Source organism: Mercenaria mercenaria, chromosome 14 (assembly GCF_021730395.1).
Source record: "Mercenaria mercenaria strain notata chromosome 14, MADL_Memer_1, whole genome shotgun sequence".
Taxonomy (NCBI): Eukaryota; Metazoa; Mollusca; class Bivalvia; order Venerida; family Veneridae; genus Mercenaria; species Mercenaria mercenaria.
The window spans coordinates 39,650,798-39,674,484 of record NC_069374.1 but is presented as its reverse complement, the minus strand read 5'-3'; the positions used below and the strand labels follow the sequence as shown (position 1 = coordinate 39,674,484).

At 36.7% G+C, this 23,687-nt stretch overlaps 1 protein-coding gene across 1 annotated transcript in view; it reads left to right on the top strand.

Moving 5' to 3' along the window:
• The window catches only part of LOC123527416 (mitofusin-2-like), a 371,163-nt gene that overhangs the window by 109,760 nt on the left and 237,716 nt on the right, over positions 1 to 23,687 (top strand). Inside the window, exons 6-7 of the mRNA XM_053523313.1 lie at positions 973 to 1,104; positions 14,305 to 14,437. Of these exons, the coding sequence (XP_053379288.1) occupies positions 973 to 1,104; positions 14,305 to 14,437 (265 nt within the window). The remainder of the gene's footprint in view (positions 1 to 972; positions 1,105 to 14,304; positions 14,438 to 23,687) is intronic.

Here is a 23,687-nt window from a genome sequence, read left to right as displayed (position 1 = left end):
AAATTACTAGTTTTGGAAACACTATGTTAGATGTCCTGTGATATTTACAAATTAAAAAACACCTTTCCTAGAAAAAAAAAATTGGGAAAACACAAAATATAAAGTTCATAAAAGGGAAAGAAATTATCTCCCGATTGATTTAACAGGGACAGGAGATGATTCAGAAAAATCCCGGGGATTTCCCTTTTACCTTTTAAAAAAGGGTTTTAGTGGGTTATGTGTCACCTTTTAAGACATCTGTAAAGTGTTTGTTTGAGGAACATTGATAGGGGCTAGCTGTAAAAAGTGGTTGTTTGAGGAACCTGCTAGACACTGTAAAAGTGTCTGTTTGAGGGAAACTGATAGACAGCTGTAATGTGTTTGTTTGTTTAAAGGGAAAACTGATTGACAAGCTGTAACATGTTGTTTGAGGAACCAGATATGACGCGTAACGTGTCGTTTGAGGAAATGATCTGACGCTGTAAATGGTTTGTTTGTTTAAGGAACACTGTTGAAACTGTAAAAGTTTTTTTGAAGAAAAAATGATATGCAGCTGTGACTGTGTCGTTTGTTTAAAAACCTGATATGACAAGCTGTTACAATTCTGTTTTAGGGGAAACAGATATGACGCGTAAAAGTGTCGTTTTAGGAAAAACTGTTTTAAAGGTGTAACTGTGTTTGTTTGTTTAAGGAACATGATATGACAAGCTGTAACAGTGTTTTTTTGAAAAACATGATATGACAGCTGTAACTGTCTGTTTTTTAAGGAAAAACGATAGAAAGCTTAAAAGTGTTGTTTGAGGGAAAATGATTAGACAGCTTTAACAGTGTCTGTTTTAGGACACGATTTTCAGCTTTAAAAATGTGTTTGTTTGTTTTAAGGAACATGTTTACCTGTAACTGTTTTGTTTGAGGAACAGATTGTAGCTTACATCACTTAAATCTTATCACCCAAAAATTTTGTTTTTGATTTATGAACATTAAGGGGAAAAGCAAACAATAATGCTATGTTTCGAGAGAAAATTTACCAACGGGATAGGAACACAACCCAATGTTTTCCTCAAGTAGAAGGGTCAGATTCACATGAGGGGTATTTCTCCCCAAAGGGGACAGACAAACCAAAATGTTCAGGTTAACATTTAAATATATTTTTACCACAAGATTATAAGTTAAAAGGATGATTTAAAATTTTTAACTGTTAACTTTTCCCCCCTTTTTTGCCAGATTAAATCCCAAGGCATTGAATCTGAGTTACCAAGATTTGTTTAATAAAAACCAAAAAATTTGAAAATAAGGGTGATTTAAATTCTTAAAATGTTCTTTGCACACTTTTCTTGCCCGATTAAATCCAAGAAAACATGAATCTGAGTTGCGCAAGATTGTTTTAAAAAACCAAAAGTTAAATGTAACATGAAAATAACTGTAGTCAGAAAGCCACTAATACCCTGCAGTAGAGTAGTGTTTAATTACTGTATCGTAATTGTCTGGAGAATTTAGTCGTATGTCTTTAATAACTAGTCAGATATTTCCTGGAACATTCAGCAGACTCTTTTAATAACTGTAGTCGAATTTCTGGAGACAATTTTAGTCAGAATTTTAATATACTGTAGTCAGTTTTTGCTGGAGACAGGGAGTCAGTATATCTTCTAATACACTGTTGTCAGTATTTGTCTGGAACAAGCAGTCAGTAACTTCAATACTAAACCGTATCGTATATTGCTGGAGAAGCAGTCGTATTTTTTAATACACGTAGTCATTATTGTCTGGACATTGCAGTCAGTACATTTCTTACACTGTTCAGATAGTTGGGGACATTGCGTTATATATTTTTAATCACTGTAGTCAGTATATTGCGGGAATTCGTAGTGCATTTATAATACCTTTTCAGTTATTGACTGGAGACATTGCGTCAGTACATCTTCTAATACATGTGTCGTATATGACTGGAAATTGTAGTCAGTCATCTTTTAAACATTGTATCAGTATTTGTCTTACAAAGCGTCAGTCTCTTCTATAACTTAGTCAGTGTATTGCGGGACAAGCAGTCAGTACACTTCAATAACTATATTCAGACCGTTTTTTAGGAATAATGGGACCCCCCCAAAAAAAAGTTTAAGGGGGGTATACTGGTTTCAGGTTGTTTTTTTGAGTCCGTTGTCTGTTGGCCGTTGTCCTTGTCGTAGACGCCAAAACTTGTGGCACCATCTCTCCTTATCCCTTGACAGTTTAATGAACCTTTAACAAATGATCAGTCCAACGTGTTGTGCATAGGGATGTTTGGTTCTTTAGAAAAAAAAATTTTCAGAGTTTTGGGGGCTTTTTTTTTTGTTACTATCTATATAATGACAAATCTTGTGGCACCCATCTTCCCCTCCCTTTACCAATTTTAAGAAACTTCACACAAGTGTTTAGTCCAAAATAGTTGTGCATGGGGATGTTAGTTTTTTTTTAGAAAAAAAAATTTTCAGGTTATGGGGTTTGTTTTTTTTTTTACTATACATAACTAGCACAGTTTTGTGCGCACCATTTTCCCATCCCCTTGACCTTTTTAAAGAAACTTCACACAAATGATCGTAACAACGTAGTTTTGCATGGGGCATGTTAAGTTCTTTCAGAAAAAAAATTGAAGAGTTATGGGGCTTTGTTTTTTTTTTACTATACTTTATCCCTAGACAAAACTTTTTGCACCCCTTTCCCATCCCCTTGACACAATTTAAAGAAAAATTCACACAAAAGTGATCTAAAAACAGTAGTTTTCATGGGGGATGTTAGGTTCTTTCAGCGACAAAAATTGAGAGTTATGGGACTTTTTCTTGTTAAAATACAGTACATACAGTTGATATGCAAACTGTGCGGCTAATCTCCCCCAACCTTACAACAATTTTAAGAAATTTACACAAATGATCGTACCAACCCTAGTTGTCATGGGCATGTTACATTCTTTTTATAAATTTCTGCATTTATGGGGCTTTGTTTTTTGTTTCTATCTGTAACATAAGTCTTATACATACAGTCCAAAATTATGCAATTGTGTGCGGAAATTGCAAGTACGTGGCAGTGAGCGGGGGTACATTTATCACCTTTGTGATCTCATTTTTTTTACTCATCTGTCCATGTGCAAGGTGAGCTTTTGACACCCTTGCTGTCGTCGTGCATCGTCAGTCCGCTGTCCGTCCTTCAAAATTTTTTGTCTGCACGATGTGGTTTCATTTATGATTTTATTTTACCAGACTTCACACAAACCCTTTTATCACCATAAGATCTCGGTTCCTTTTTTGAACCGGGCCGTTCCCCCTTATGGGGTTCCGGTTTTTTTGGGCCCCGAAAAGGGCCCAAAAATTTGCTATTTTGACCTTGTCTGCACAACGCTTATTATATGATTTTTACCCAAATGCACCAACTTGTATCACCAAAGACCTTGTTCCTTTTTTGGACGGGCAGAAATTTCCTTAAAGGGGGCCAAATTATGGCCCCTGAAAAGGGGCCAAAAAATTTGTATTTTGCCTTGTCTGCAAAAAAAGCACTTTTTTTATGATTTTATTTTTAAAACTTGCACACAACTTGTTTCACCATAAGTTTGGGTTCCTTTTTTAAAACCGGCAGATTCCATTATGGGTTCCAGAGTATGGCCCGAAAGGTCCCAAAATTTGCTATTTTGACTTGTTGCACAATGCGCTTTTTTATGATTTTAATTTGACAAACTTGCACAAAACTTGTGTCACCAAAGCTGGTTCCTTTTTAAAAAGGCCCGATCCCTTAAAGGGGTTCCCGAGTTATGGCCCCCCAAAAGGGCCAAAAATTGGGTATTTTGGCTTTTGCAGCCATAATTACTTCATTATGGTTTTATTTGATACAAAATTCCAAAATATCTTCAACCCAATAATCTTTAATTCCCTGACAAATCAAACCCAAACGTAGGTTCCAGAGTTATTTTATATCTGATTACCTCCCCTGATTGTAATCAAAATGGATTTATATCAGTAAGTCCTTATAGGACTTATTTGAAATTTCATTATTGTCATAAGTTGGACTGAGCCAATCAGGGTAGATAACTATGGACTGATTTTATGTCAAATTACCTCCCTTTATTTCAAATTAAAATGGGTATTTCTCCGTAACTAATGAAGATACTGATCTGAAATTTCATTTATGTCAACAGATTTATTTGGCAGATCCTTATTTTGTTCACTTACAATAATTTGTTTTTTTTAATTACTTCCCTTTTACGTTATTATAAATAGCTTATTTTTAGTAACTTTTTTATTATTGGCCGTAGGGAAAAACCGAGACCACTTTTCTGTGGTACATGGATGGTACCTCCAATTTTTAGGTGTATTTTGACATATCTGTACCTTGTAAGCATTTTTAGCTCGACTATTCGAAGAATAAGTAGAGCTATCCTACTCACCACGGCGTCGGCGTCGGCGTCTGTGTCGGCGTCGGCGTCACACCCTGGTTAAGTTTTTCGTACCAGTCCACATTTCGACAAAGTCTTTTGAGATAAAGCTTTGAAACTTTCAACACTTGTTTACCATCACCATGTCCAGTTATAGGCAAGAGTACATAACTCTGTCAAGCATTTTGACTGAATTATGGCCCCTTTTGACTTAGAAATCTTGGTTAAGTTTTTCGTACCAGTTCATATTTTGACAAAGTCTTTTGAGATAAAGCGTTGAAACTTTCAACACTTGTTTATCATCACCATGTCCAATTGTAGGCAAGAGTACATAACTCCATCAAGCATTTTGGTTGAGTTATTGCCCCTTTTTGACTTAGAAATCTTGGTTAAGTTTTTCGTACCAGTCTACATTTTGACAAAGTCTTTTGAGATAAAGCTTTGAAACTTTCAACACTTGTTTACCATCACCATGTCCAGTTGTAGGCAAGAGTACATAACTCCATCAAGCATTTTGGCTGAATTATGGCCCCTTCTGACATAGAATTCTTGGTTAAGTTTTTCGTACCAGTTTATATTTTGTGTGAAGTGTTTGACCTATGGCTTTGAAACTTTTATATCTTGTTTAGTATTATATTCTCTATCAATAGGCAAGAGTACATAACTCTGTCATCTTTTTTGGCTGAATTATGGCCCTTTTTGAACTTGGAAATTGGTTCTGTTTTCGTATATGTCCGTGTTTTGTCAAGACTATTTGACATATGGCTTTTAAACTTTAAACACTTGTTTATAATTATGATTTCCATCTGTAGGCAAGAGTACATAACCCTGACAACTATTTTGGCTGAATTATGGCCCTTTTTGGACTTTGAAATTTTTGTCAAAACTATTTGAACTGTGGCTTTGAAACTTTTAACACTAGTATATCAACATTATTTCCATCTGTAGGCAAGTGTACAGAACTCTTTCAACAATTTTGACTGAATTATGACCCTTTTTGGACTTGGAAATTAGTTAAATTTTTTTATACAAGTTCATTTTTTGCCTAACATATAACTTAACATATTTGCCATCATGGTTACACATTGCCATTTAGTGCAAGACTAATCGAAATCCACAAATACAGGAACATTTTTTGTTTAATCCATTTTTTTCTTTTGTCTGAAAATCTATGGAAATATTTTGACCCCATTCTTCAATCAGTTCTTCGAATAGTCGAGCGCGCTGTCATCCGACAGCTCTTGTTTTTTTCTTTTTGGTTAAATTTCTTCTCTTTGTTGTTCCTGTCCTTTGGACTTAGATATTTTTTCTGAGGACCTTCTTGTCCTCAAGTGCAATGATAACAGGTGAGCGATATAGGGCCATCATGGCCCTCTTGTTTCTGCTTATTCTGCGGGTTGAGGCTGTCATGCAGAAATAAATTCCGGACATTTAAACTGTCAGCAGAATTTTTTGACGCAGAAATAAACTTTGATATTTCGCTTAATATAATGACCCGTTATCTTTATAGGCCAAAGGTGAAGGTCACATTGACCCGGAACAGTTAAACCCTTTCCGGACGATACCTTGAGAACGCTTGGGCCTAGGATCACGAAACTTAATAGGGAGGTTGATCATGACCAGCAGATGACCCCTGTTGATTTTTTAGGTCAATAGGTTAAAGGTCAAGGTCAGATTGAACCAGAACTGTAGAACTTTTGTTTACAGTGAGCATATAATTTCTGTTCCTTGTGCAATTACTGAATGCATCAAGGGGGGCATTTCGTGTTCGACAAGCTCTTGTTATATCTTCATAAAACTTGGTCAGAATGTTTGTTATTGTAAAGTCTTTGACGATTTGAAGTATGCAGTATTTAAACCTTACGCACTACTGTTTTTAGTGGCGAACATGATTATTTTATTATTACATAGACAATATGTGGTAATTGTTCATATATTCAAATATGAAGTTTGGGCATAATATATCTTTAATATTGTATAAATCCTTTTATTTGAAATAACATAATGTGAGATAATTATATATGTGAACGATGTAAACTACATAGAACTCTTTTTTGGATTGAAAACAAACAACTTTGAAAATTATAATGGGTTAAATTTTAAAAAATGGTTGTCATTTTTATGACGTCATAAATCTCTCCAGATTGGTATTTGTCGCCATTGATCTTTTTTCCAATCGCACTGGACCTAAGATAACTCACTTTATTATTAAATCTGTATTTATAGTCCTTTCCATTGGTCTAGATGTAGTCACATGATGAATGATAAAAAGTCATATTGACCCGAAGGCGGAGCCAAAAACACGAATTGACCTCCAGCTGTGACATCATCACGATTTGACGTCAAAACAAATCCATGTCGTACACAATTTACCATGAAAAATGACCAAAAGGCTGCAGATATTTGTATTTAGTGTTTATGCTATTGAGTAGGCTGGATTTAAGAATAAAACAATTGTTGCCTTTTAAGTTCGGTTGATATGTGGATTTATCGACCTGATAAAAGCGATATTGACCTCACCAAAAGGCAATAATTGTATAATAGTACCCTGTAATCAGTATAATATATAACTTGATAGCCTGTAATACAGTGCAGTCATTTAACTTGACTGGAACGTCAATATAATACTGTCAGACTAATTGCTTTATATTTTTAGTTCACCTGAGCCAAAGGCTCAGGGTGAGCTATTGTGATCGCTCAGTGTCCAGCGTCCGGCCGTCGTCCATCTGTCCGGCTGGCGTCATGCGTCCGTCCACACTTTCCTTTAAATAACATCTCCTTATAAAACATCAGGCCAATTTTGATGAAACTTCACAGGGATCTTCCTTGGATGGTTTTCTTTAAAATTTTTTCAAAGAATTGAATTCTGTACAGAACTCTGGTTGCCATGGCAACCGAAAGGAAAAACTTTAAAAATCTTCTTGTCAAAAACCACAGGTCATAGGGCTTTTATATTTGGTGTGTAGCATCATCTAGTGGTCCTCTACCAAGATTGTTCAAACTGTCTCCCTAGGGTCAAATATAACCCCGCCCTGGGGGTCACATGGTTTACGTAGGCTTATATAGGGAAAACTTTGAAAATCTTCTTGTCCAAAACCACAGGGCCTAGGGCTTTGATATTTGGTGTGTAGCATCATCAAGTGGTCTTCTATCAAGATTGTTCAAATTATCCCCCTGGGATTAAATATGGCCCTGCCCCAGTGGTCACATGGTTTATAAAGACTTATGTAAGGAAAAACTTTGAAAAACTTATTGTCCAAAACCACAGGGCCTAGGGCTTTGATATTTTATATGTAGCATCATCTGGTGGTCCTCTACCAAGATTGAACAAATTATCCCCCTGGGGTCAAATATGGCCCTGACCGGGGGGGTCGTACGGTTTAAATAGACTTTTACAGGGAAAAACTTTTAAAAAATTCTTGTCTTAAACCATAAGGCCAAGAGCTTAGATATTTAGTATGTGTTATGCTCTAGTGGTTCTCTACCAAGATTGTCAGTATAGTCCCGGGTTGTCCCTAATGTTTTACATAGGCCACTCCCGGGTTGTCCCTAATGTTTTACATAGACATTCTTTTTTTGAAGCAGTGGCAAAGAAATTTGGAGCACAAGCATAATGTTTAATACAGATTTCAATATTTATCTTGTATTGCCTTAATCATGACCTACTGACCTACTTTCTTGTTTTTAAAGGTACAGCATAGAAATTTGGACCACGTTTATAACTTTTGATACTGATTTCAATACTCATCTTTTATATTCTTAACTACTAACCTACTTTCTTGTTTTTGAAGCTACAGCAAAGAAATTTGGACCACCAGTTTAATTTTTAAACAGATTTCAGTAGTTATCTTGAATAATCTTTACCATGACCTACTCACCTAGTTTTTGTTAGTGAAGCTTAAGTAAAGAAATTTGTTTAAGGAAGCAACTAAACTCAGGTGAGCAATATAGGGCCATCATGGCCCTCTTGTATCATTTCCCTTGTCAGTCAGTTCTGATTATTATGTCTCCCAGATGTACTGTGGGAGATACATTGATTTATGGCTGTCTTTGTGTCGGTCTATGTTCGGTGATTTTCAGCAGTTATAGCCTTGACTCATCAAATTTGATGATATTTTGGCCATTTCTCTTATATTATTGGGCAGATTTCAAACAAACCTCACAGGAGTGATCAGTGCCAAGCTTCATTGTGGCTATTGTCATCATGTTCAGGTTAAGTGATTTTCAGTGAAGTTATTACTCTTGATTTGTTGTATTTTATTTACTTTGTCTGGGCAACTCCACTACCACCAGGAGGAATTACATCAAATATCACGAAAGTGAACAGTGCCAAGCCTAGTTATGCATACTTTCAGCATGTTCCAGTTTGATATTGTTTCAGTTATGGCCCTTGATTTGTCAAATTTTATGTCTTTGTCACTTCTTATACAAAAGGGCAGATTTTCACCAAATCTTACAGGAGTTTAAATATTAGCTTGTCTGATTTTTGAAAAAATCTACGAGGTATTATTGTCACTTGATCTCGGCATCGGCCTCAGCATCAGTGTCGGTGTTGGTTAAAATTTGTTTAGGTCCACCTTTTCTCAACAACTTTAAGAGCTACAGCTTTGAAACTTTGTACACTTGTACATTTTGTCAGAATTATTGTCCTTTTTATACTTAAAAAATTTTAGTTTCTTGGTTAAAATTTTTGTTTAGGTCCACCTTTTCTCAAAAACTATAAGCTTTGAAACTTTGCACACTTGTTTATCATCATTAGATGACTGTGTAGACTAAGAACCATAACCATGACTCTGATATATATTTATGTCTCCCACCGCACAGTGGTGTGGTAGACATATTGATTTACTCCTCAGTGTGTGTGCGCGCGTGCATGTCTGTGTGTGTGTGTGTCTGTCACAAATCTTGTCTGCATTCCAAGTCGAACATTTCTCATCCACTCTTCACCAAACTTGAACAAAATGTGTTTGACTATAAGTCCTCAGCCAAGTTCGATAACTAGCCAAATCAGCCCAGGCACTTTGGAATTATGGCTCTTGAATTACCGAAAATCGGCCTTTTTACTCTTGTCCGTGCTCTAAGTCGAAGATTTCTCATTTGATCCTCACCAAACTTGAACAAAATGTGTTTGACCATAAGTCCTCGGCCAAGTTCGATAACTAGCCAAATCGGCCCAGGCACTTCAGAATAATGGCCCTTGAATTACCGAAAATCAGCCTTTTTACTCTTGTCCGCTCTCTAAGTCAAACTCATCCAATCTTCACCAAACTTGAACCAAACGTTTTTGACCATAACTCCTCAGCCAAGTTCATTAACTAGCCAAATCGCCCGAGGCACTTCAGAATTATGGCCCTTGAATTACCCAAAAATAGCCTTTTTACTCTTCAAAGGTATATTTGTAGCGAGTAAACAGTATATAAAGATTGACTTACTATTTAGTAGAGTTGGGGCGATTTCGTCGATGCATCGGTGAATCATGATTTTTGCTTTAACGATATAGTATCACGATACAATGCCCGGGTATCGATACAGGACGATACTTGATCACATATGTATTATAGTAACACAACCACAACTGTCATTGCGCCATTTTGGTAAAGGGAAACTACTCTCCACGCTTTTTGTCTACACTAAAATCTAAGATCGCCGTTACATTCAGTAAAAAGGTTGTGTGGTTTTATATTTCTTTTAAACAAAACTAGTTTCATAATAATTTAATGAAATATATAAAAAAATCACAAATATTTTGATACTAATTAAAGATAAAGTATTATCTTTAACCGAGATCAAACTGTGAATACCAAAATTGACACAAGGTGACACGCTAATTGCCGAACGAAAACAACATCCATTATTGAAATGAGGAAGCCAGTTTGCAACAATCTTATTTGATTAGGCAGTCAATGGGTGATAATTAGATAATTGAATAACAAACTCGATAGTTACAATCATTATTTTGTTTGCTTTAAATGATTTTATGTGTGGTGGGCCGGTTACGATTTATAGCATTATTTTTTAGCTCACCTGTCACATAGTGACAAGGTGAGCTTTTGTGATCACGCAGCGTCCGTCGTCCGTCCGTCCGTAAACTTTTGCTTGTGACCAATCTAGAGGTCACATTTTTTGTGGGATCTTTATGAAAGTTGGTCAGAATGTTCATCTTGATGATATCTAGGTCAAGTTCGAAACTGGGTCACGTGCCATCAAAAACTAGGTCAGTAGGTCTAAAAATAGAAAAACCTTGTGACCTCTCTAGAGGCCATATATTTCATAAGATCTTCATGAAAATTGGTCAGAACGTTCACCTTGATGATATCTAGGTCAAGTTCGAAACTGGGTCACGTGCCAGAAAAAACTAGGTCAGTAGGTCAAATAATAGAAAAACCTTGTGACCTCTCTAAAGGCCATATTTTTCATGGGATCTGTATGAAAGTTGGTCTGAATGTTCATCTTGATGATATCTAGGTCAAGTGTGAAACTGGGTCACGTGCGGTCAAAAACTAGGTCAGTAGGTCTAAAAATAGAAAAACCTTGTGACCTCTCTAGAGGCCATATATTTTATGAGATCTTCATGAAAATTGGTCAGAATGTTCACCTTGATGATATCTAGGTTAAGTTCGAAAGTGGGTCACATGCCATCAAAAACTAGGTCAGTAGGTCAAATAATAGAAAAACCTTGTGACCTCTCTAGAGGCTATATTTTTCATGGGATCTGTATGAAAGTTGGTCTGAGTGTTCATCTTGATGATATCTAGGTCAAGTTCGAAACCGGGTCACGTGCCATCAAAAACTAGGTCAGTAGGTCAAATAATAGAAAAACCTTGTGACCTCTCTAAAGGCCATATTTTTCATGGGATCTGTATGAAAATTGGTCTGATTGTTCATCTTGATTATATCTAGGTCATGTTCGAAACAGGATCATGTGCGATCAAAAACTAGGTCAGTAGGTCTAAAAATAGAAAAACCTTGAGACATCTCTAGAGGCCATATTTGTGAATGGATCTTCATGAAAATTGGTCAGAATGTTCATCTTGATGATATCTAGGTCAAATTCGAAAGTGGGTCATGTGCCTTCAAAAAGTGGGTCAGTAGGTCAAATAATGAAAAAACGGTGTGACCTCTCTAGAGGCCATATTTTTCATCGGGTCTGAATGTTTATCAACTGGGTCATGTGGGAAGAGGTGAGCGATTCAGGACCATCATGGTCCTCTTGTTTATTACTGCCGAGGCTTAGTAAAAAAAAATTTTGAATAAGCAGAAATTGTAAGTATTGAACAGCTGTGATGACAGAAAAGAAACTAAACACAGTTATTTTATCAAGAATTAAAATTCTTACTTTCGTTTTCCATATATGTCACCAGTTTTCGCGACTGTGATTTTCGGAGATTTCTATATGACAACTGTTGCAAAAGCAGCTCTTAGTTTGGAACATTTTTCGAGAATAAAACTTTTAGAAGTGTCAAATCCCACCCACTTCTAGGCAATGTTAAAATGTGATCTGCCTAAGAATTATTATCCTTCAAAACCCCTTTTATAAATGGCAGATAATTATAAAAATGATAAGTTAACAAAACTTGATATCTTTAAATAGATTTTGGAAGGGTAGAAAGATTAGAAAAAATAATTTCTGGAATGCTATAAGTACTTTGGTAGTCCTACAAGAGCATCAGTGCTATGCACTTTACAGTTGACTTATTGGCTTTATAATTTTATTAGCTCGACTATTCGAAGAATAGTCTAGCTATTCTACTCACCCTGGCGTCGGCGTCACACCTTGGTTAAGTTTTTGCATGCAAGTACATACAGCTATCATTTAAAGGCATATAGCTTTGAAACTTATTTATTCTTTTTCTAGGTCAATTACCAACCTCACTGGGTCAAGTTCCATAACTCTAACATGTATTTTGAGCAAATTATGCCCCCTTTTGGACTTAGAAAATTCTGGTTAAAGTTTTACATGCAAGTTACTATCTCCAAAACTAATGTAGATATTGAATTGAAACTTCACATGTGCCTTCGGGGTTATAAAACTAGTTGATAGCACCAAGTCCCATAACTCTGACCTTCATTTTGGCCAAATTATGCCCCCTTTTGGACTTAGAAAATTCTGGTTAAAGTTTTGCGTGCAAGTACATACAGCTATTACTAAAAGACATATAGATTTGAAACTTATTTTTTCTTTTTCTAGATCAATTACCTACCTCACTGGGTCAAGTCCCATAACTCTGACATGTATTTTGGCCAAATTATGTCCCCTTTTGGACTTAGAAAATTCTGGTTAAAGTTTTGCGTGCAAGTACATACAGCTATTACTAAAAGGCATATAGATTTGAAACTTATTTTTTCTTTTTCTAGATCAATTACCTACCTCACCGGGTCAAGTCCCATAACTCTGACATGTATTTTGGCCAAATTATGTCCCCTTTTGGACTTAGAAAATTCTGGTTAAAGTTTTGCGTGCAAGTACATACAGCTATTACTAAAAGGCATATAGATTTGAAACTTATTTTTTCTTTTTCTAGATCAATTACCTACCTCACTGGGTCAAGTCCCATAACTCTGACATGTATTTTGGGCAAATTATGCCCCCTTTTGGACTTAGAAAATCCTGGTTAAAGTTTTACATGCAAGTAACTATCTCCAAAACTACTACAGATATTAAATTGAAACTTCACACGTGTCTTCGGGGTTATAAAACTAGTTGATAGCACCAAGTCCCATAACTCTGACATGTATTTTGGGCAAATTATGCCCCCTTTTGGACTTAGAAAATCCTGGTTAAAGTTTTGCGTGCAATACATACAGCTATTACCAAAAGGCATATAGCTTTGAAACCTATTTATTCTTTTTCTAGGTCAATTACCAACCTCACTGGGTCAAGTTCCATAACTCTTAACATGTATTTTGAGCAAATTATTCCCCCTTTTGGACTTTCTGGTTAAAGTTTTACATGCAAGTTACTATCCCCAAAACTAATGCAGATATTGAATTGAAACTTAACATGTTTCTTCGGGGTTATAAAACTAGTTGATAACATCAAGTCCCATAACTCTGATATGTATTTTGGTCAAATTATGTCCCCTTTCTAACTTAAAACTCTTTTGATATTTCACATTTTGGGTAATAATTTCCTGCTTCTGTGACAATATTTCAAATAGTCGAGCTTGGCTGTCTTACGGACAGCTCTTGTTGTTTCCGAAAATGTTGTAGCTCAGAGAAAAAATACTGGTGTGATGCCTGAATAATGTTGTTTATGGTTGGCAGAACTCATGAACAGAGTAAAAAATTTACAGAATTCAGGTTTGGTTCAGTAAAATTGAAAAGAATGTTTGTTTTTAATCATGCGAAATTCTCCCCTTGCATGGACCCTGGCCCCAGTCCCAAAAAGCAAGTGAGCTCTGAGGCTTAAGTTTGTAAACTCAGATCAAAACTGCATTCATTCAATATGTGTAAGTATTGTGATACTTATCGCGATACAACCAAAAGTATCATGATGATATCGCGATACATTTTCAGGGGCGATACCCAACTCTACTATTTAGATGATTAGGCAGTTGTGGGAGACATGCGCTTTTCTCAAAAGCAGCTCTAGTTTATCAGAATTATGGCCCTTTTTGTTCTTAGAAAATCTGAGTTTCTTGGTTCAAATTTTTGTTAGGTCTACCTTTTTCAAAAACTATAAGAGCTACAGCTTTGAAACTTGTCTGATTGAATGATTTTTATAGGAGTCATGGCCCTTGCTTTGTCAAATTCTTTGATCTGTGCTACTTCTCCTATACCACTGGTTGGAATACCACCAATTGTTGGAATATTTTGGTTAATTGATTTTCCCTGGAGTTATGGCCCTGAATTTGTTGCATTTTATAATTTCTGCATGATAAGTGGTGGAAGACATATGCTTTTTGTGAAAAACAATCTCTAGTGTTAAGTTTTGTTTCAGTCAATAAAGCAGTTAGCAAGTGCTCTTAGCAATGTCAAGTTGAAGGAGAATTCACTGATAAGAATATTGTGGCCAAAAAACAAGTGTCGATTGCTGAGGGAAGATGTTGTTCTTGTTGACAGGTAGGTTATTATGTCTCTCCATTTCATGACAAGAAGAGGTGCAACTTACACTTTTGTCTAGAGCATATATATCTGTTATGAAGGATTTTGTTAAAAGTTCACACAAGACAATAGACATTGAGAGGATGTGCAGTGTACAAGAACCATAACTCCAGATTGCCTAATTTTTTTAATGATCTCCCTTTATTTACTATAGCCACTTTTGTCCGGAGTAATGGTCCTATTCAACATGACTCTTCAGAGTATAGTTATTTATAACTCCCCCAGACGTTGGCCTTGTTTTCACCATCTGTGTCACAGCTTGGTTAAAGTTTTACATGCAAGTTCTTAGTAGCCATTGTATGTTTTGGATTGAAACTTCACACAAGGCTTCCAAGTTTTCAAGTCTAGGTATGTCTTGGTTGAATTTAATATAAATTATGGCCGTTTTTCAGCGTAGAAAATTTTGTTGAAGCTTTTGATGCAAATAAATATCAAGCTGTCTCTCAATAACAATGGTATGTATTGGTTTCAAACACATTACTGCCTACTCATCTCACTTAATAATAAAATAACCAAGTTAGATAACTTTTGGTTGTATTTAGTGTAACATAATGGCACTTTTTCAACATCAAAGATATGGTTAAAGTTTTGGGTACAACTGTTCTCAGTTGAAACTACATACAAGACATCCTTTTTATCAAAAGTACTTAAATTATATACTTAAGTTAGGAAAGTCTTGGTTGAAATTTATTCAAATTTTGGCCCTTATTTGACTTAGAAAGTTGTAATCATTGCCATATAAAAATTTGATTTGTAATAAATTGTAGTAAAATAGAATGTTCAGTTTAGAAATTATAGAGTAGTTGAGCACAGTGTCTTATGAATAGCTGTTGTTGTAATTTCTCTCTTTTTTAGCTCACCTGTACATTTTGCAGTTTTTGTGATCAATCTGTGTCTGTTGTCCATTGGCTTAAACATTTTACTTAAAACATCTTCTCCTCTGAAACAGTTGGTCAGAATTGCATCTAACTTGTTCTGTAGCATTTCGGCATAGCTCATTCTCACATTTGTTCTAATGGTTCATCTTGGCCACATCTGTGTGCTGCCAGAAGTATAAAACAACAACAACAAAACAATGTTCAATTTCTTCTTCTCATGAATTATATGATGAGTTTTCTCCAAAGTTTGTAACATCCTTGGATTTGTTCAGATAGTTCCACTTGACTGCACCTAATGGCCAGGAGAGATATAAGAATAGACAAAAATGTCAACAATTTCTTCTCAAAGTACCACATAATGAGTCTTCACAAAACTTGGGTCTGTAGCTTCAGTGGAATAACCTTTCACATGTTTATTTAAGTGGTTGTGCTTTTTTAGCTCACCTGAGCAATGCTCAGGTGAGTTTTTCTGATCGCTTGATGTCCGGCGTCCGTCATCTGTCTGTCTGTCTGTCAACATTTAGCTTGTGTATGCGATAGAGGCTGTATTTTTCAACTGATCTTCATGAAATTTGGTCAGAATGATTACCTTGATGAAATCTAGGCCGAGTTTGAAAATGGGTCATCTGGGATCAAAAACTAGGTCACTAGGTCAAATCAAAGAAAAACCTTGTGTATGCGATAGCGGCTGTATTTTGGTCAGAATGATTACCTTGATGAAATCTAGGTCAAGGTCGAATATGGGTAGTCTGGGGTCAAAAACTAGGTCAAATCAAAGAAAAACCTTGTGTATGCGATAGAGGCTGTTATGGTGTGTTTCTCAGGTGAGCGACCTAGGGCCATCTTGGCCCTCTTGTTTAATTGACCCCAGGGCTATAAACAGACAAACTTTTACTTTTCCCATAAACATCTCCTCTGAAGATACTGGTTAGAATTACACAAAACTTGGTCTGTTGCATTCTGGTATGAATCTCCCTCAAATGTATTCAAATGGTTGCTTGACCTATTTTAGGGGTCATCAGAGCTAAAAATAGAAATACCTTTAAACAGTTTGGATGTTCACTAAACTTTGTCAAGAGCAACCTTGTATGACTGTATCATTCTAAAATTTGTTAAAATGGTTCCACTTTACTGCACTTTATTATACCCCCTCCGAAGAAGCTGGGGTATATTAATGATTTGCACCTGTCCGTTGCATTGCCTTGATCTGTTTGTCTGTCTGTAGAGCAAACGGTTTCTGCCAAATAACTTTAGAACTACGTATCCCAGAACAGACAAACTTGGTTTCATGAAAGTAGAAGACCCCTAGAGTTTTTAGGTTTCTATGGGACAGTTGCGACTTGTGTACTTATTATTTTTATAAACATTTGTCATTTAATTAAAAAAGTTTTGAAAATCACATTTTAAATAAAGATATCAATAAAGAAGAAATTTTTTAAGCAGTTCACATTTTAAGTTGTCTTATTTTGCACATTGTCTAAATGTGGGTGGGGTTTGATGCCTTTGCATGTTTTATTGTCGAAAAATCTTCAAACTAAAAGCTGCTTTTGCAACAGTTGTCATATTAAATGCATGCACACTTTTTAGCTCGACTATTCGAAGAATAGGGGAGCTATCCTACTTGCCCTGGCGTCGGCGTGACCGTGAGCGTCACACAAATGTTAAAGTTTGCGTACCACCCCAAATATTTTCAAAGTCCATTGAGATATTGCTTTCATATTTTGCATACTTGTTTACCATCATGATCCCAGTCTGTAAAAAAGAGGAGGCAACTCTATCAAGCATTTTGACTGAATTAGGGCCCCTTTTTGACTTAGAGTATACTTATTGTAATGTTAAAGTTTTACTCATTGCTTATATCATACTATCAAGCACTGAGAATAGTCGAGCACGCTGTCCACTGACAGCTCTTGTTATTAAATTTTCTAGACGACTTCGCGGATCAATGTCTAATGCCATGGTGGTATAAACGGTAGTAGAATACAGTAGAAAATAGGATATATTTTTCCACTTTTTAGCTCACCTGAGCACAAAGCTCACCTGAGCACAAAGTGCTCATGGTGAGCTATTGTGATCACGCTGTGTCCGTCGTGCATCCGTCCGTCCGTCCATTAAGTCGTCCGTCGGTCGTCAACATTTGTGTTTAAACAACATCTCCTCCAAAACCAATGAATGGATTTTGATGAAACTTGGCCATGATATTCCTTGGATGGTCCTCTACCAAAGTTGTTCAAACGGTTCTGCTTGGTTGTACATAGGGGCTGCCAGAGTTAAAATAGAAAAAACTTCAAACGACATCTCCTCCTAAACCATTGGTCCAATTTTGAAATAATTTCACACAAATGGTCCTTATGTCACCATCTACCAAGATTATTCAAATTATACTGATTCATCAAAAAACATGGCTGCTAGAGGGCGTAGTCACTTTTCCCTATATGTATATAGTGGAAACTTTAAAAATCTTCTTGTATGAAACTGCTTGCCTGATTTTAGAAAAATTTTACACAAATGGTCCTTGTGTGACCCTCTACCAAGAATGTTCAAATTATTTTGATTTGTCAAAAAAACATGGCCGCCATAGGGCGTGGTCACTTTTCCCTATATGTTAATAGTGGAAATTTTAAAATTCTTCTTATCTGAAACTGCTTGCCCGATTTTAAAATAATTTTACACAAATGGCCCTTGTGTGATCCTCTACCAAGATTATTCAGATTATTTTGATTTGTGAAAAAACATGGACGCCAGAGGGCGTGGTCACTTTTCCCTATATGTATATAGTGGAAACTTTAAAAAACTTCTTGTGTGAAACTGCTAGCCCGATTTTAGAATAATTTTACACAAATGGTTCTTGTGTGACCCTCTAGCAAGATTGTTCAGATTATTTTGATTTGTCAAAAAACATGGCCGCCAGAGGGCATGGTCACTTTTCCCTATATGTATATAGTGGAAACTTTAAAAATCTTCTTGTTTGAAACTGCAAGCCCGATTTCAAAATAATTGTACACAAATGGTTCTTGTGTGACCCTCTGCCAAGATTGTTCAAATTATTTTGATTTGTCAAAAAACATGGCTGCCAGGGGGCGTGGTCACTTTTCTTCTCTGACTCAATAATAGCTAGAGCCTTGATATTTGGCGTGTGATATCAGATTTGTAATGTCTACCATAATTGTTCAAATTATTGCCCTAGATTCAAAAGGTGTGTGTGACATTTATATAATATAGGCTAACATAGAAGAAGCCTAACTCTGTACTTATATAAACACACTTGAAGCCTTGTACACAGGTGAGCGCTTTAGGATCAGCGACCCTCTTGTTATTAACTAATTATAAAGATAGCAGTAGAAAATCTTGTTAGAAAGGACAGATATATCCCAGGGTTTTTTCTAGCTAATTTGGGAACATAGCCTATACCCCCAAAATTAGGAATTTTGACGCATAAATGTTCCAAACTGGGAAATATTTAGTCCCATAGGATATAGTAAAGATGTGTTTAAGCACTTTCTCATACACTTGTTTCACATTGTACAACCTATTTAACATACTTCCACCACAAAATTGTCTATAATTTGGTCAATATTTGTGCAATTTTGATGAAATTTTTTTCAGAATGTAGATTGGGAATTTTTGCACTCATTTTGGGAAAAATACTTACTTTTTGGCATTGGGAATATAGCCAAATAACGGCTATAAAAACGGCCAAAAAAAACCCCTGTATCCGAAAATCACGGTAGCGAAAATGGGTGACAAATATGGAAAACACAAGTTAGAATTAAATTCCTGATAAAATACCTGTTTTAAATTTCTTTTCTTTCATCATAGCTATTCAAAACTTACAATTTCTACTTAATTAAAGTATTTTTGGCGTGCCCGCTTGCGGAAGCGAAAACATAGTTGTCCAAATGGCTGTTCGGTGTATGTGTGTGTGTTCGTGTGTTCGTGCATGCGTACGGGTGTCCGTGCATGCGTCCGTCCAGTTTGTTTGTCCGGACCATAACTTTGACATGCATGGAGCAATCTTGTTATGCCCCCTTTCGAAGGAGGGATATATTGTTTTGCAGATATCGGTCGGTCTATATGTAAACTAATCCGTTCCCGGATGATAGCTCAAGAACGCTTGGGCCTAGGATCATGAAAATTAATAGGGAGGTTTGTCATGATCAGCTGAAGACCCCTATTGACTTTGAGAGTAGTTGGTCACAGTTCAAGGCCACAGTGACCCTGAACAGTTAAACGGTTTCCAGATGATAACTCAAGAACGCTTGGGCCTAGGATCATGAAAGTTGATAGGGAGGTTGGTCATGACCAGCAGATGACCCCTATTGATTAAGAGGTCAGTAGGTCAAAGGTCAAGGTCACATTGACCCAGAACATTAGAACTTTTGAGTACAGTGACCAAATAATTTCTGTTCCTTATGCAAGTACTGAATGCATCAAGGGGGGTATTTTGTGTTCTACGAGCTCTTGTTGTTATCTCAAAGGTCAAGGTCACAGGTAGGGGTCAAAGGTCATTTTAGAGCTTTTTCAGGCCATAACTTTGATAAATAAGGAGCAATCTTTTTTTCTCTTTGGCATAAATGTTCACCTCTATGAGAGAGTGTTGTGAGCAAAGGTCAAGGTCACACTTTGGGGTCAGAGGTCATTTTAGAGATTGTCTGGGCTTTAACTTTTCCATGCATCAAGCAATTTTTGTTTTATTTGGCATAAATGTTTGTCTCAATGAGACAGAGTGTCTCGTGCAACTCCCAGACCCCAACCTCAAAGTCAAGGACATACTTAGAGGTCAAAGGTTAAAACTTAGTGCTGTTAGTCCTTTTGACAACTGGCAGGCTCGACATGTTGCCCATAAGCATCTAGTTTTTATTAGTACCCTACTGGTTGAAAACCAGTTTCGGGGACTAGAGGAATGCACTTTTCTGTCCGTCCTTCCGTCCATTCATCTGCAATTTCTTGTCTGTTCCATAACTTTGTCATTCATGAAGGGATTTTTATATTACTTGGCACAAATGTTCCACATGATGAGAAAATGTGGCATGCGCAAGACCCGGACCCCTAGCTCAAAGGTCAAGGCCACAATTGGAGGTCAAAGGTCAACAGGGCTCTTTTCCTGTCCGGTCCATAACTCTGCCATCCATGAAGGGATTTTAATATTACTTGGCACAAATATACCTCATAATAAGATGATGTGTTTTGCACAACTTTCAGACCCCTAGCTTAAAGGTCAATGTCACACTTGGCAGTCAAATGTTTACATGGCATGAACAGGGTCTGTTTTGTGTCCAGTCCATAACTAAGGTCTAAGGTCAAGAATGACATTGTCCGGAGAATTTCTTCATGCATGGAGGGATTTTGATGTAACTTGGCACAAATGTTCACCACCATGAGGCACCCTTGTTTTTAGAATTACTTCCTATTGTTATTACTATAAATAGCTTATATTGTAACTTTTTATTATGCACCCCTCCAAAGAAGGAGGGTATATTGTTTTGCAGATGTCGGTCAGACAGTAGGTCAGTCAGTCTGTCGGTATGTAGACCAATCCATTTCCGGATGATAACTCAAGAATGCTTAGGCCTAGGATCATGAAAGTTGATATGGAGGTTGCTCATAACCAGCAAATGACCCCTATTGATTCTGAGATCAGTACGTCAAAGTCAAGGTCACAGTGACCTGGAACAGTTGAATGGTTTCCGGATGGTCACTCAAAAATGCCTGGGCCTAGGATTATGAAAGTTGATAGGAAGGTTGATCATGACCAGCAGATGACCCCTATTGATTTTGAGATCAGTAGCTCAAAGGTCAAGGTCACATTGACCCAGAACAGTTAAACGGTTTCTGGATGATAACTCAAGAATGCTTGGGCCTAGGATCATGTAATTTGATAGGGAGGTTGGTCATGACCAGCAGATGACCCCTATTGATTTTGAGATCAGTAGGTCAAAGGTCAGTGCCCTGGAACAGTTAAACGTTTTAGGGATGAGAACTGAAGAACGCTTGGGCCTAGGATCATGAAAGTTGATAGGGAGGTTGTTCATAATCAGCAGATGACCTCTATTGATTTTGAGGTCAGTAGGTCAGTAGGCCAAAGGTCAAGGTCACAGTGACCCAGAGCAAACCGTTTCTGGATGATAACTTTAGCTTAGGACTAGGATCTATACCATGATCTATGACCCCTATTGATACTGAGGTCAGTAGGTCAAAGGTCAAGGTCACAGTGACCTGGAAAAGTTAAACTTTGGGCCTAGGATCAGGAAACTTGATAGGGAAGTTGACGATAACGAGTAGATGACCCCTATTGATTTTGAGGTCAGTAGGTCAAAGGTCAAGGTCACAGTGACCCTGAACAGTTAAACGGTTTCCAGATGGTATCTCATTCATTGATTTGATACAAACTTGTACAGAATGTTTATCTTGATGATCTCTAGGCCAAGTTAGATACTGGGGTCAAAAACTAGCTCACCAGGTCAAATCAAAGGAAAAGCTTGTTAACACCCTAGAGGCCACATTTATTACCCTATCTTCTTGAAACTTGGTCAGAATGTTTATCTTGATGATTCCTATGCCAATCTTAAAACTGGATCAGATGGGGTCAAAAAGTAGGTCATCCTGTCAAATCGGAGGAAAAGCTTGTTATCACTAAAGGGGCTACATTTATGACCATATTTTCATAAAAAATTGGTCAGAATGTTTATCTTGATGATTACAAGGCAAAGTTTAACAGGTGAGCGATATAGGGTTATCATGACCCTCTTGTGTCTGTAATGTTGACGAAAGCATAAAATCTGCGAATTGTCTCTGTAATATGAAATATTGAGACAAATGGAAGATGAATTACCACTTGTTCAATAAGCATTATATATTAATAAGTACCCATTTACCGAAATGTGCATTTTAGATGAGAAATGCGTGATTCAAATGGGTTGGTACATTTCCTTGTTCAAGACCATGGTTATTACAGTATACCTAAGGGTAGGGTATGACAACTACAGTGTTTTAAGCTTCACTATTCGGAGAATAGGGGTGCTATTCGACTCGCCCCGGTGTTGGTGTCAGCGTCGACAAGAGCTTTCTTGGTTAAAGTTTTTCAGCAACCTTTGTTTTTCTGTCATATCTTTGTTACTATTGCTTATATGTTACTGTAAGTTCACATAAACGTTGTCCAGCATACAAACATACAGAGTTCTGCCAGTGGCGCAGAAAAAATACGAATGGCGCACCAAAAATCGCGTTGGTGGGCCTTTGGCGCACCAGAAAATCTAACAGTCAAACCCGAAAACGATCGCTTGTGTGCCGATCTTGCACGGTACATAGACATACCTTCAGGGGAGATCACTGCGACAGTTTTGAAAAAAATAACTTGTCGTGATAATTGCACCATCATTGTATCAAAATGGCGACCGCAACGTTCGGAAAAGCGATTTTGCATGAATTTTTCAGTCCTCCGGCCCCTATGAATATGAACCAGACTTTAGTTACACTGGGGAAAGATCCAAATAACAATGATAAATTGAACAAAAGCGACGATTCAACTATAGATAGCGCTGAACATTTAAGAACAACCTCAGAATCACAGAGTGATCCGACCCCACCCAGTCCAGTAATTTGAGTAAACTGAAAAAACAATGGTAAAAAAGTAGAGTAAAATGTCTGACAAACAGAGCATCATAAGAACTTGTTGGTTAACTATACGTCATGGTTAAGTTCTAAGGAAAAAGAGTATTAATGACATGAACTTTTTGTATAAAGCATAAGAAAACTAAAGTTTTTTAAATGTAAAATTTGAATGGCCCCAAAAGTTTCAGAATGGGCCCATGTTTTCAGGGTAGATGGGCCATGGGCCCATTATGCTGAAAACCTCGGCAGAACTCTGAACAAAGTATGTGCAGGGGCTAGGCCCATTATTACCAACGTCAAGGTCACCAAGTTGTTATACTTGAAATTATTTTCATGTTAAATTTTTTCGAAAGCTTTGTTTATAGACGTATCTTTGGTACTTTAAAAGATAATGAATTGAAATTAAAACTAATTCTTTATAATCATCATCTGCATGTGTGGTTACAATCCCCATAGCTCTAATTGTATTTCTGACAGAATTATGCCCCTTTAATACTTAATGTTTTTTGGTAATCTTCGCTTTCTGGTTATAAGTTTAGTACAATATAAGATAATAACTAGAAACTTAAAATGTATCTTTATCATCATCATCATCTCATGTGTGGTAACAATACCCATAACTCTGATTTGTATTTTTGACCAAATTATGCCCCTTTCATACTTAGTGTTTGACAAACTTGGTTTTCTGGACATAACTTTAACCCATCTGAGTAGTAGGG